The following is a 13,831-nucleotide window of genomic DNA, read 5'->3' as shown; positions in this document are numbered from 1 at the left end:
GGAGGAAATTTAGGATCAACTAACAGCTTTTGAAAAATGATGATGCTGGGTCCCATCACCAAGATGTTCTGACTTACTTATTCTGGGGTGAGGCCTGGGCCTTAGTTTTTCTTCCTGTGTGGTTTGTTTGTTGTTGTTTTAATTTCCCTGGTTGACTTTAATCTGTATACAGTTTAGAATCTTTACACAGTGTGAGTAGGAAGCTGATTTTAGTAAATACTAGAGGCCCAGTGCATGAAATTCATGCACAGGTAGAGTCCCTAGCAGCTGCCAGCTGCCGGTCAGGGCCTCCCTTCATTCCGCACCACCCCCTGGTGGTCAGCGCACATCATAGTGAGCGATTGAACTCCCTTTTGGTCAAACTCCAGAGGGGACCCTTTGCATATTAGGCTTTTATATATATATATATATATATATATATATATATATATATATATATATATATAATTTCTCATTCTTAAAGCGTAGCACAGATTCTCAGTACATGTTATCTAATAATGAGAATGATTTTGTCTACAACTGCAGCACAAAGTTTTTAAAAGGTTGTTAATATTTGATGAAATTTACTTTGATTTTCCAAATATATATGAGTAAGCAAATTGAATCTAACATGTTCAATAATATTTGCTAGTCATAGCATGCCTTTACCTATGGTATTCATGGGAGAAGAGCCTGTTTTATAATGACCTCAGGCTCATTAAATTGATTAAGAGAAGTACAGTGAATTATCAGTAAAGCATAGTTTGGGAAGTAAACCAGTTCAAGTGCAGTCTAAAGAAAACTCACCTCAAGTTCTCTTTCTGCTTTCATTCAGTGTGCTATTTCTAAGTCTTCTAATTGTCTTCAGAGAAAGGAAAAAGAGAGTTTCTGATTCCAGCATTTAAGTGAATTAGTTTTTTGTTTGTTTTTGTGATGTTATATTTAAGACAAAGGAATATTTACACATTGAACACTTGGATTTGTTAGTGTTTGTTTGTTTTTAATTTTAGAACTTAAAATATACCTATGATTTACTTAAGATTTATCTCACTTTTCTTACTTGATCTTTATTTTATACCTGCATATGAATAATAGCAGAATTGAGATCATTGAGTACTTTTATGGTATTCATCTTTTAATACTTTCAAGCAATATTTGGTATAGTATTTTGTCACAGTAAAGGCTAGACTTACATAAAGGCATTTTAAAATGTGTATGTAATTTATTGTGAATTAATTTATTTATTAAAGTTGTTTAATCTGCTAATAAACTAATAACAAAGGAAGAAAGAAATGCCCAGACCATAGTTCTTAAATTTTCAACATGGGGAGTGAAAGATGAGGCTGAAGGATTGGGTGGGAATAGAAGGAGCTGAAAGATGTGGAAGAAGAAATTGTGCTTCCAGTACAGTATGAGGCAGTAACTGCTGCCCACATCACACCTCCATAATTTGCTATCAGTGCCGTATTAGGACAGCTGTCTCCTCTCACTGAGTCCCAGAATTGTTATCACTATGATGCATATTATAATAGGACATTTCAGTCTTGAAACAGAAAACAAGAAAAAAACAAATGTGTTAGAAAGGCACACTCCCCCTGTGTGTTTTTACTCTACACTTCTGATACATGATATATATGTGTATGTGTCTGTTTGTTTCCACACCAAGCAATTCTCTGCAATCTCAAGTGGGTGTCCCCCAATTCAATTCAGTTCTGACATTAACTGGAGTTTGCACCATAGGTTTAAAGACTCATCTCAGAAGACTGCTCCCTACTCTAGATACCAATCACAAGTAGTAGGTCCTTTGGTTACCTACAGCTTCTGTTCCACATGGCTATTGTTAACCTAAAAATAGAAGGCTAAAGTGAGAGGCAACAAGCTTTTATTTGAGATTCAAGAAAATAGCTATTCTTGAAAAATCATTCAGCCAGAGATCCAAATAGTGTTCCCTTTAGGAGGTGAAGGCAGGGGGTATTTATGAGAAAGAGAAGGGGAATAATTACATGACTAGAAGGAAGGGATTTCTATAGATTCAGATAAGCTAGCATACTGATGTTAATTCTAAAGAATGTCTTTAAATTTCAGTGCCCTAGTCATTATATCAACTTTATTATTATCTTTGCAAACAGTTGTTCAGCATACAGTGATTCTTCAAAAGCAGCCCAAAGGTTATTTTGCCCAATTTTAACATTCCAAAGGTTGAGGCATAAGATGTACAAGACAGTTCTGGGATGACAGATCTGCCTCCATTTTAAAGTTGTTCCATTTATATTATTTGTCACATTACAAATGGGAGTTTCCCTTTACTCCTCTCTTTGAATTCAGTCATTTGTTAGTACAGTTCATAGAACTCTGGGAACAACACTCTTAGGTTTACCATTATTTTATATACAGTAGCAAATGATATGATAAAGGATACAGATGAATAACCAGTCGAGGGGATGCATAGGGCAGAGTCTGTAAGGCTCCCAAGTGTGGGAGGTTTCTATCCCTTGATTTGGGATGTGACAGCCTCCCAGTGCATGAATGAATTTCCCAACCCAGAAACTCTCCAAATCCCTTTTGAGATGTTTATGGAGGTTTCATCATGTAAGCATTATTGATCATTACCTCCTTATCCATCCTCTCTCCCTTCTCTGGAGAACGATGGGAGAGGCTGAAAATTCCAGGCTTCTAATCACACCAGCCTCCAACTGGGCGCCCACCAAGAGTCATCTCATTAGAGCAAAAGACAGTATTACCACCAGGAAATTCCAAGATATTTAGGAGCTTTGTGTCAGGAAATAAGGTCAAAGAGTAAATGATGGAACAAAAGATTCTCCTGGCATCTTATTTGTAACTAGAGTCCACGGTGCATGAAATTTGTGCATCCTCTCCAATCTGGGACCCCTGGGGGGATGTCCGACTGTTGCATCCTCTCAGATTCCAGGACTGCTGGCTCCTAACCGCTTGCCTGCCTGCCAGCCTGATCACCCCCTAACCGCTCCCCTGCTGGCCTTATTAACACCTAACTGCTCCCCTGCTGGCCTGATATCGCCCCCAACTGACCTCCTATGCTGGCCTGATGGCCCCTAACTGCCCTCCCCTGCAGGCCTGGTCACCCCCAACCGCCCTCCCCTGCTGACCTGATCTCACGCCCAATGGCCCTCCCCTGCCAGCTTGATCTCACCCCCAACTGCTCTCTCCTGCTGGCCTGATCTCGCCCCCAAACACCCTTCCCTGCAAGTGTGATCTTGCCTGGAACTGCCCTCTTCTGCTGGCCAATTTGGTTCTGATTGGTCGGTTTCTATGCCAATCAGTGTCAAAAGCTTCACCTCCTAGGCAGCCACTGGCTCCTCACAGTTCACCCAGATTTGGTTCTGATTGGTCAGTTTCTATGCCACTCTGTGTCTCTGGGCCTATCAACGGGGTCTGATCAGAAAAGCAGGGCTGATCAGCAGCCCTGGTGGAGGCCTGGAGAGAAATGGAGCCATGGCTGCTGGAGAGAAAGAGAGCAAGTGCTGATCAACAGCTGCCACAGAGGCTATGGATCAGACCCTGCTTCTCTCTTCAGGCCTCTCTCTGGGCCTGATTCGCAGCCCCCTGAGCAGTTAGTGCTGGTCACCACACCTGTAGCCACAGTAGTCAGTGCTGGGTCGCCATGGCAACCCAGCACTGACTGCAGGATTGATTTCTGGTTGGTCGAGCCTCTGGTCATGATGGAAACAGGGTTTTTATATATTAGGATGGTTTTGAAACTGAAATATGGGGAGTGAGTCCAAGTCCGTTGTCTTGCAAAATCGGAGCATGACGTTGTGGACAAAAACAGTGGAACCAAAGTTTATGGAGAACATCCATGTGATCTAAAGCCTATTAGCCTATCTGTAGAGCCCCACATGGCCATAAGCCACGTGAGTGCAGGGATGTGCTCCCCCACCACAGGAAAGTCAGGAACCCATTGTGTGACAGGAGAAGGGAGAAGGGGAGAGGAAGCAAGTGCCTTTTAATTTAGAGGGTGGATACAGTTTTTTAGTTCCTATTGTTTTTTTAAAGAATACTGCCTTAGTAACATCCTTAGGATTGGTTACATGCCTCACTGCCTTGTGATTAGTTATCTGCATGCTGCCTGTCTTAGCAATATCCACACATTTTAAAGTTCATGCCTCTTGCTTGTATCCTTACTTCCCCACCTTGTTGGGATGCCTTAGTAACTCCATCTAGCTGGGTTCCCCAGTTTTATCCCCTTGCCCCCACCATGGTCCTGATTCCTGACTGCCTGGAATCTGTCTCCTCAGTTTTAGGAGCTTTGTATCAGGAACTGGGGGAAGATACCAAGATATATATATAATATCTTGGTATCTTGGTATCTTCCCCCAGTTCCTGATATATATATATATATATATAAATATATATATACACACACATATATATATATATTTATATATTTATATATTTAAATATTTATATATATTTATATATAAAAATATATATATATAAATATAAAATATATATATATATATATTTTTTTTCCGTATTACTTCACATTAAGATGGTTTGGAACTTGATTGGTTAAGACTCAGAGGTCCTCTGATGTTTCAAAATCCATTGACCTGGGTTTATTGCTCAGATAGTATAATTTTGATAAAGGTCCTTAGGCAACCGCAGGTAGACACCTATAATCATCAGGGAGGGGTAAGAAGCTCTAGAGTGAGAGGAAGCAGAGAGCTAAAAAAGGTTTTAAAAATTACTACATGTAACTATACCCTATGCCAATTTCCCTAGACTACAGCTGGGGAATAATGATTGGATTGTACATACATGTGCTGTAGATGTGGCATTCCCCACAGAGTTATTCAAAAGCATACTTAAAAAATGAAATAGAAAGGCCTTTCTAACCATTTTGCATTACCTTCTCTCCTGTGGGGGGGATAATTTTATGCCTTTGTGGCACAAGCATGGGAAATAAAGAGTAGAGTTTGGAAACCACATATGTGATCATTATGCTTTTTATACCTTTTCAAATTTTTTCAAAAATATTCTTCAAAGTTTAGCCTACTTTCATCAGGAAATCAGTACAAAATCTTAAAAGAGTGGCAGTGAATTAAGACATAGATGCACAAATATTGCATTATGAAACATTTTAAGAAATGTATAAAGCAATCAACATCATCAGTGTTAATTACCAATGAACAATTTCCTCTGCTTTTTTTTTATTATAAATACCAGGGGCTCAGTGCATAAATTCGTGCACCTTGAAAGGAACTGTGGGCCTCGAGGCTGTGGTGGGAACAGGGGTTGTTCTCACCCCACCCTCCATACCCCCGCCCAGCCCCTCCCACTGCAGCCCCCAGTTCCCTTTCTGCTGGCAGCCCTGTCCCCGCCACCACCACTCCCATGCACGATGGAGCAGGCCTTGCTCGCACATGCTGATGGAGCCGAGCGATCAGGCCTGGCGCTGGGTGCTGGCAGCGGGTGTGAGTGGGACCATTGTGGTGCAAGAGGCGGCTACCGGCCCCAATTGCCCCTCAGGAGCAGGGGGAGGTGGGGAAGCCCTGAGGGGCTATCGGGGCCAGCAGCCTCAGCTCGCATCAACTGATAGCGCTGAGCAATTGGGGCAGGCGCCGGGCGGTGGCAGCGGGTGTGAGAGGGGCCGGCGCAAGCAGGCAGCTGTGTGAGTGCCTGGTGTGATGACTGCACAGGGACAAAGAATTCTCATTAACCACCAGAGGCTTGCCCCGATGTAGTGACCGGTGCCCCACGTTGGTCTGGCACCCCCATTCACCTGCTCCACCATCCTGCCGCAGACGATGCCTGCCATGTTTCGCACTCTGCTGCCTGCTGCCAATGCCTGCCATGTTTCACACACGCCTCCTGGTTGTGGTCAGCACACATCATAGTGACTGGTTGTTAGATTGTTCTGCCATTTGATCTATTTGCATGTTAAGGCTTTATACATATAGACTAGAGGCCCGGTGCACAAAAATTTGTGCACTGGCGTGGGGGAGGGGGGGTGTCCCTCAGCCCCACTTGTGCCCTCTCACAGTCTGGGACCCCTAGGGAGATAATGACCTGCTGGCTTAGGCCTGCTCCCGGGTGGCAGAGGGCCGGCCCAATCCCTAGGTGCAGCCCCTGGTTGGGCTCAGAGCAGGGCCGATTGGGGAGTTGGGGCGCCACCCCCTGTAATGCACAGAGCAGGGCAGATCAGGAGGCTGCGATGCCACCCCATTCACGCTCAGGGTAGGGCCAATTGGGGGGTTGGGGCGCCGGCCCTGTCACACTCAAGGCAGGGTCAATGGGGAGGTTGCGGTGCCACCCCCTGTCACGCACAGAGCAGGGCCAATCAGGGGGTTGGGGCTCTGTACCCTGTCACACACAGAGCAGGGCCGATCAGGGAGTTTGGGAGCTCCCTCCTGTCACGCACAGAGTAGGGCCAATAGGGGAGTTGAGGCACCGCCCCCTGTCACACACAGAGCAGGGCAGATCAGGGGGTTGGGGCACTCGCCCCTGTCACACTCAGGACAGGGCTGATGGGGAGGTTGAGGCTCCACCCCGTCACACACAGAGCAGGGCCCATGGGGGGATTGGGGCACAGCACCCTGTCACACACAGAGCAGGGCGGATAGGGAGGTTGTGGCCCCACCCCCTGTCACACACAGAGCCACAAGGCAATCAGGGGTTTGGGCGCTGCCCCTGTCATGCTCATCCAGGGGCCAGGAGGCCTCGCAGCTCCGCTGATCCCAGTGCTGGGAGGCCTTGTGGCCCTGCTTGACACCAGGGCAGTGAGGCCTCGCTGCTCAGCTGATCCTGGTGCTAGGAGGCCTCGCTGCTCTGCTGATCCCGTTGCTGGGAGGCTCCACTGATTCCGGTGTCAGGAGGCTTCGCAGCTCTACTGATCCCGGTGCTGGGAGGCATATTACCCTTTTACTATATAGGATAGAGGCCTGGTGCATGGGTGGGGGCTGGCTGGTTTGCCCTAAATGGTGTCCCGGATCAGGGTGGGGGTCCCGCTTGGGTGCCTGGCCAGCCTGGATGAGGGGATGATGGCTGTTTGTAGCTGGTCACACCCCCTTCAGGTTGGGGGTCCCCACTGGTGTGCCTGGCCTGCCTGGGTGTGGGGCTGAGAGCCGTTTTCAGGCTGGCAGGTGACTGAAGCTCCCTACCTCTCCTTTTTTTCTTTTTTTTAATTCTGGGATTTATTTATCGTCTATGGCTGTTACTGGAGCTGAGAGCTGGCTTTAGCTCTGATGCTCAGCTCCAGCTCTGAGTCCTCAGCTGCTGAAAGCAGGTATCTGGTTTGTTTGGGTTCTATAATTGTAACACTGTTGCAACTCCAGCTCAGCCGTCTGGCTGAAAGCATGGGGTTTGTTTAGCTTCTATAATTGCAACATAGTTGCTTAGAGTGCGGCTCAGAGGCTGGCAGTGGCAGGTGGGGAACTTTGGCTTCCTCCATCACTGGAGCAAGCAAGCCTCCTGTTCGCTTCAGCTGCCTGGCTGCCGGCCGCCATCTTGGTTGGCAGTTAATTTGCATATTTCCCTGATTAGCCAATGGGAAACGTGTCGGAGGTATGGTTAATTGCCATGTTTGTCTATTATTAGATAGGATGTTACACCTTTAAAATTTTATCATTGTGATTAAGTATCATAATTGGAATTGTTTAAATTATTTGTTTTATTTTTTGAAGAGTATAAAATTAAGTGAGAGAAAACTAAAATTGACCCATAGTGTGAATTGATGTAACACTCCAATATAAGTGCTCTTAGAAGTTTGATATACTTTTATGCCAATATTTTATTTTCCTACACATTTGTTCCCTAATTAAGAAAAATATTATTCTATATTGATTTATATTGAATTATTGCCTCCACAGATATATTTTGTTTACTGTGAAATATTTATGAGTTATTTACTTCCTGTAAGATATATGGCCAGCCTCAGGCATATTATCTGTATCACACTCCTTGCCCAAGACCAGGTTAGAAAAATATCAGTTAGGAGGGAAAAAAAAGTAAAGTGCTGACTGTAAGCCCAAGACAATGCAGAGAGCTTTACAAGCATTATTAAACTATTTCTTCAAAGCAACCCTATATGGGATAGTCGCAATTATTCTTTCATTTACATCAGTGACTAGTTTACTGAAACTATACATTTATGAATGGATACGTCCAGGACTGCTCCTAGTCTGCGTACAAATCCCATGATCTTAACTGGCTTGCTATACAACGGAGTCAAAAGGAGAGGACATTTTTATTACTCTATGATCAGTTTTGGAGGATCTTTTTTTAAAGGATTGGTGTCACTTTTCAGTGTGGCTGGCCACCTGTGAGGGCACAAGCACCACTCTTGTCTTCAGCATTAAGTACCAATTTTCTGTTGTTTATTTGAAATGGGTGAACGATGCTGCCTTTTCAATTTATTCCTTTTTTAAGAGCAGTAAACTGAAAATATTTTCTATCTAATGAAAGTATTTCATTTGTGAAATTACATTTCCTGCCTTTCATTTATCCATTAAGATCTTAGTGTTTTCTTCTCCACTTGTATGATCTCTTGTTTAAGAATTTAAGCCACCCTTTATCCACAGCCCATTGTCTTGCTTCTCTGATCTAGTATCTTTGAGAATTTCTTTCCTGGAGTTATAATCGCCTGGCTTCGGTAGGAGGAAGGTTATCTCACTTACACTGACACATTTCCTACATATATTGATCAGCTCTGTGTAAGGCCTGGCTGAAGTAATTTCATTTGAATCTTCTTTGGGCTTAGAAAGCTTCTGTTAATCATATCTTAATCTTCCAAAGGACAAATCAAAATAGCCTTAAAATAAAGACCAATGATTTTTTGTTTATAAGCCTAGAAGGCCTAAACTATTTTAAACTGGGATAGTAATGATCTTGTTACAGCTCCATGCAGTTACTCACAGGCCTCCAGGTGCTGGGAACTGATGGAGATGCAGATGTGCCCTGTGCTGAACCACAGCTCACATACATTAGACTAGCCCCTATTTTTAGCACGTTTTAGTTTCTATTTCTAAATTACCTCTGAGGCTTCTGAGCATTTTCAACCTGTACTTCTGCAAGTATTTATTGATTAAGGAAAGAACATGAACTTTATACCATCTGGTGTAGAGGTGACTAGGTTATTTTAAAAGTTATTTAAAGGTCCAAATCACTTAGAAGATCTATCTCATTTCAGATATTTATAGAAAAGGTACTTTACTTTTAATTTTCTTCATAACAAATTTATGCACAGTATGCTCTGATTACTACATTTTTAGAAAATGTATTTTGTGAAAATTATGATTTAAAAATTTGCATTGCCCATTTTGTATTTATATGAATTTGTTTGAATGTAATTTGTTATTCAGTTATATTATCAATGGAAATATTAGCATGGTAATTTTTTATGGATCATGAAAAATCTAAATTCCTCTGATGTAATGATAATTTATTCTATCACTTTAATTATGATATTACTAAGAGTAATATCTACAACTTTTCTCCCAAAATATTTGATCAGCCAGATACTCACCAAGGTGATTATATATATTCTCTCACTTTATTTTCATAAAACCTGTGAAGTAGGATTCTTATCTGTCAATTGAACACAAAGAGGTTAACTAAGTAACCCAAGGAAATTTATTTATGTCATCTTAAAACAAGTCAAAGAAACTATCAGTACAAAATCTGAAACAAGGTCTCAGAAAAGGTAGACATACAAATATCAAATATTACATGATTTCAGATTTTTTTATTAAACTTTGCTAAAACTATGAATCAGAATTCTAGAGATAGGTAAAATGATTTAATTTTTCAAGACTAAAATGTGTGGATTTGGTGTCATAGTGAATTGTATGAGTGTGTATGTGTATGTACTAATTTTTAAGACAAGTTCCCTATTATAATTTTTAAAATTAAGAGGAATGAGTAAAATATTATTATTTATAGAATCATTAGTGTGCTTGTTTGATTCTTAGAACACTACCAAGTATGAAGCGAATTCTATTAGGTAACGGCCACAATATGCAGTTACTATTGCCTTCCTAAGCACATTGCTACCTGAGCTTACTAACTTGTACACATGCATCTGGAAGGGTGTTTGTACCTTATTAGGAGATGACATCATCTTTTTATCACTAAAAATTGATCAGGTGAATTAGTCAAAAATCCATTATTAATTACTTTATTATTTTTGAGTTGGAACTGGGATGTTTGAAATTAACACATATATACATATTTTTTATATTAATAAACTGAGATAATTGTGATATTAACACGAGTTACAGTGAAACACTGACTATTTACACGTTGTCATTTATTATGTTTAAACTATGAAGAAGAAAAAATAATCAAAGAATCATCATCATCTCAAGAAACTGCCAGTCTAAGAAAAGAGGAAGGTGGACTTTCTTGAATAGTCAGGTAGTAAAAGTTTTAGGCTTTGCAGGCCCTACATTCTCTTTCACTACTCAACTCGGCCATGCAACTCTAAGGAAGCCACAAGCAAGAAATGAATGTGGCTGGTTCCAATAACACTGCATTTGCAAAAATAAGTGCGATGTTCGATTTGGTCCATGGACCATAGTTTGCCAGCTTCTAATCTGAGTTTTTATACAAGCAGATACAGTGGGAAAGTTAACGTATATATCAAAAATTATATGACATTAATAAATGTCTTATAATTGCACTAATAAATAAATGTAACTATAAAGAAATATGTTAAGATGTGCAAAAGAAACACTTCTCTGTGTTTTAACATTTTGTTGTACTGTAACTTTGACTTTCAATATCTCTATAATGAGAATAATTATTTGGCATATTCTTTAAATACAAATTATCAAACTGGAAATAAATGTCATATAGCCATTTCTGTTTAGTAGGATTCCATTTTAGTGATAACCAAATTGTCACATAGTAGCACAAAAATTAAAACATCATGAATGCTTAAGACGGGCCTATGAACCAGGGTGTCATGGTTCAATTGCCAGTCAGGGCACATGCATGGGTTGTGAGCTCGATCCCCAGTGGGGGGCATGCAGGAGGCAGCTAATCAATGATTCACTCTCATCATTGATTATTGTATCTCTCCTCCCTCTCTGAAATAATTCCACTGGCATAAGAAAAAATATATATATTTAAAAAAATTAAAAAAACAAAACATCATTAATACTTCAAAGAAAATATATTTGCCTACTTCTTTGAAAAAAATATATTGGAATTTTATTTGGAATTACTTTTCTACCTTCTCTAGCATTATATTTTCTTTTCTTTTCTTCTCCTTATTTGATATAAAATAGAGTAGATACATGTCAAGGAATTAAAGTTCAAAATAGCCAGATTTTGGACAAAAGGCTAAACTTGCTGGTCCATTACTAAGCTTTTCCCACAGTTCTCTTGAAATAACTAGAAATGCTATTCATAAAATATACGTAAGGTGAATGCGTTGAAGCGCTAAATAATTCTGTATTATATTCTGCCATCAGTTTATGTGGTTTCCCACAATAAAGTGCAATTTTATTAGACAGTTTACTCGTGTTTTTTTCTGGATCATTTTTTACTATGACTATGTGAAAATTTTTAAATAATCTTGAATGTTTGATATCCAGAAAGTGAATGTATTATATATAGCTTGCTTATTTTTAACATAGCAATAGTTCTGCTAATATATAGAGATGCGTTTTTTAAATCTGAAAATGTAAATTTAAGTTGAAAGCCTTCCATAAGTGATTAAAGTCACATATGCATAACATTTTCAATAGGCTTTGATAAATAATTCCACTGGAATAAGAAATCAGTGGGTCAAATGAGGAAGACATTGTTCTCCAGCTGAAATATGTAGGCTCTATGCAAAACATGTATTTGAGGGGCTATTTAAAATGTCTTCTGAATATAAAATTTGCCGGAATTTCGGAGGAGACATATATTTAAATGGGCTTACATATTTTTGCACTTCTATATTAATTGCATAAGCAAATGTATTAGTTCATATGTCCTTACTGAATCAGCACTTTAAGTAAAATAAAAATAACTATTTAATACAGCTCTGTATGTCTTAATTCCATAAAATGCTTCTTAATTTGAAGGGCATTGTGGAAAAAATTAATTGTATGCATAGAGGGATTTATAATTTTGAAAAGCAAAGCAAACGCCTGTCTAAATACATAGTGTCTTTATGCTGTATTGAGGGAGTGGGATCTCTTCCTTATCTTGGGCTTTCTTGTTTGCTTTTCAGTTGCTGCGAATGTGGCTGTGGACGGGCTTCTTCCCTGTGCGCTGTTGCCCATCCAAGCCTAATATGGTTAGTGTTCCCTCCCTCTTTCACTCCTATGTGATGTCCCACCTACATGTATGATCGTCAGCATTCCTTTTCTTTTTTTCCATTTGTCTACATTTTAACAGTTAGTATACCAGTTACACTTTAATAGAATAATAGAATGAAATTGATTCCCAGGGGAGAATCTTAAGTGATTCCACAATAAATAATTTTAAATAAATTGTACCTATAGCCCTTCATCCCTATGTCAAGCATTTATACTTCTCTTCCAAGGCTTTTACTGTGGTCCTTATTTCACCCAAGAAGTTGTAAGGGTGTAGCATCTGTTTTACATTTAACATGTCACTGCTTTTTTTATTCCATGAAGATTAAAATCATACCATACATGGAAGTAGCATGCAACTTCTGTCAAGGTGAAATCATCTTTGTCTCCCAGAACCGTGGAAAGACCATGCCATAACTGGGATCTTCTATTTTTATAATCGCCGCGGATTCATGTGGCATTGGAGAACAGACCACATGGAATTTTAAATGGTTTACTTCATATGTTTAAGCTTGAATTATTTCAGATATTAGAAGTTATTTTCTTAATTTGATACTAATGAAGTAAAAAATATGCACATTTTAAGGATTACTGTCCAAATGGGATGTCCTCAATTTGCAAATCCTAAATATATATCTGGGTTATAGCTGTAAACTGTAGGCTAGAAAGTAAGACCAGAGAACTCTATTCACAGATATATAAGGACTCCTACCCAATCGTGAACAACCTTGTAAAAAGTGAACTACACCAGCCCGACCAGTATCTCTCAGTGACTGAGCACAGAACTATAAGCCAGGAGGTCATAGTTCATTTCCAGGTCAGGGCACATGCCCTGGTTGCAGGCTGATCCCCAGTATGGGGCGTGCAGAAGGCAGCCAATCAAAGATTCTCTCTCATCATTGATGTCTCTATCTCTCTATCTTCCTCTCCATTCTTCTCTGAAATCAATAAAAATATATTTTAAACAAGTGAAATACTCTAGATACTTTCATTCTAGATTAGAGTTCAAATCTCTATGCTAATGTATTGTTATTTGTAGTCAAAAATCTGCCAAGAGCAGCTGTTCTGAAGTGCATTTTAGAGAATTATAGGGTTGCCTTGCGGCATTTTAAATTGTTACTTGTATTCTGTAGGTGTAAATTAATATTTATTGTTTGAAAAACCTGTAGTAGGAATGAGTGTGCACACATGTGTTGATGTGAGAAGTGGAGCAATGGATACCAATAATCTGAGAACAAGAGACAGTCAACAAACACAGATTGATAAAATGTAGAAATGTGTTTCTCAACATTTTGAATTTTTTTCTATTTGAAAAAAATGAAGTTGATATGAAACTACAGATTTGTTTCAAATTATTTAATTTACTTAGGAAAATACTTATATATTCATGATGTTTCAATGATAAATCATAAACCCCTGAAATTTGGCAATGGCTAAAGTATAACATAAATGGATTTACACTGTGATTTTTTTTCTCTATGAAAATCTTCTTGAGTCTGGAGAATAGTGTTATAATAGATAAATCATCACCAAAGCAGAATAGACAGAATTTATATCTTGGGGGG

At 39.8% G+C, this 13,831-nt stretch overlaps 1 protein-coding gene across 3 annotated transcripts in view; it reads left to right on the top strand.

Moving 5' to 3' along the window:
* EPHA5 (EPH receptor A5) overlaps window positions 1–13,831 on the top strand; it is a 349,025-nt gene that overhangs the window by 274,175 nt on the left and 61,019 nt on the right. For 2 of the 3 annotated variants that reach the window (XM_036335278.1, XM_036335295.1), the window contains one exon: window positions 12,182–12,247. The exons of the other annotated variant lie outside the window; for it this stretch is intronic. In XM_036335278.1, coding sequence (XP_036191171.1) covers window positions 12,182–12,247 — 66 coding nt within the window. The remainder of the gene's footprint in view (window positions 1–12,181; window positions 12,248–13,831) is intronic. 3 annotated transcript variants of the gene reach the window in all.

This window comes from Myotis myotis, unplaced genomic scaffold (assembly GCF_014108235.1).
Source record: "Myotis myotis isolate mMyoMyo1 unplaced genomic scaffold, mMyoMyo1.p scaffold_m19_p_1, whole genome shotgun sequence".
Taxonomy (NCBI): domain Eukaryota; kingdom Metazoa; phylum Chordata; class Mammalia; order Chiroptera; family Vespertilionidae; genus Myotis; species Myotis myotis.
Note: the sequence above shows the minus strand (reverse complement) of the source record. Positions and strands in the feature narration are given on the sequence as shown.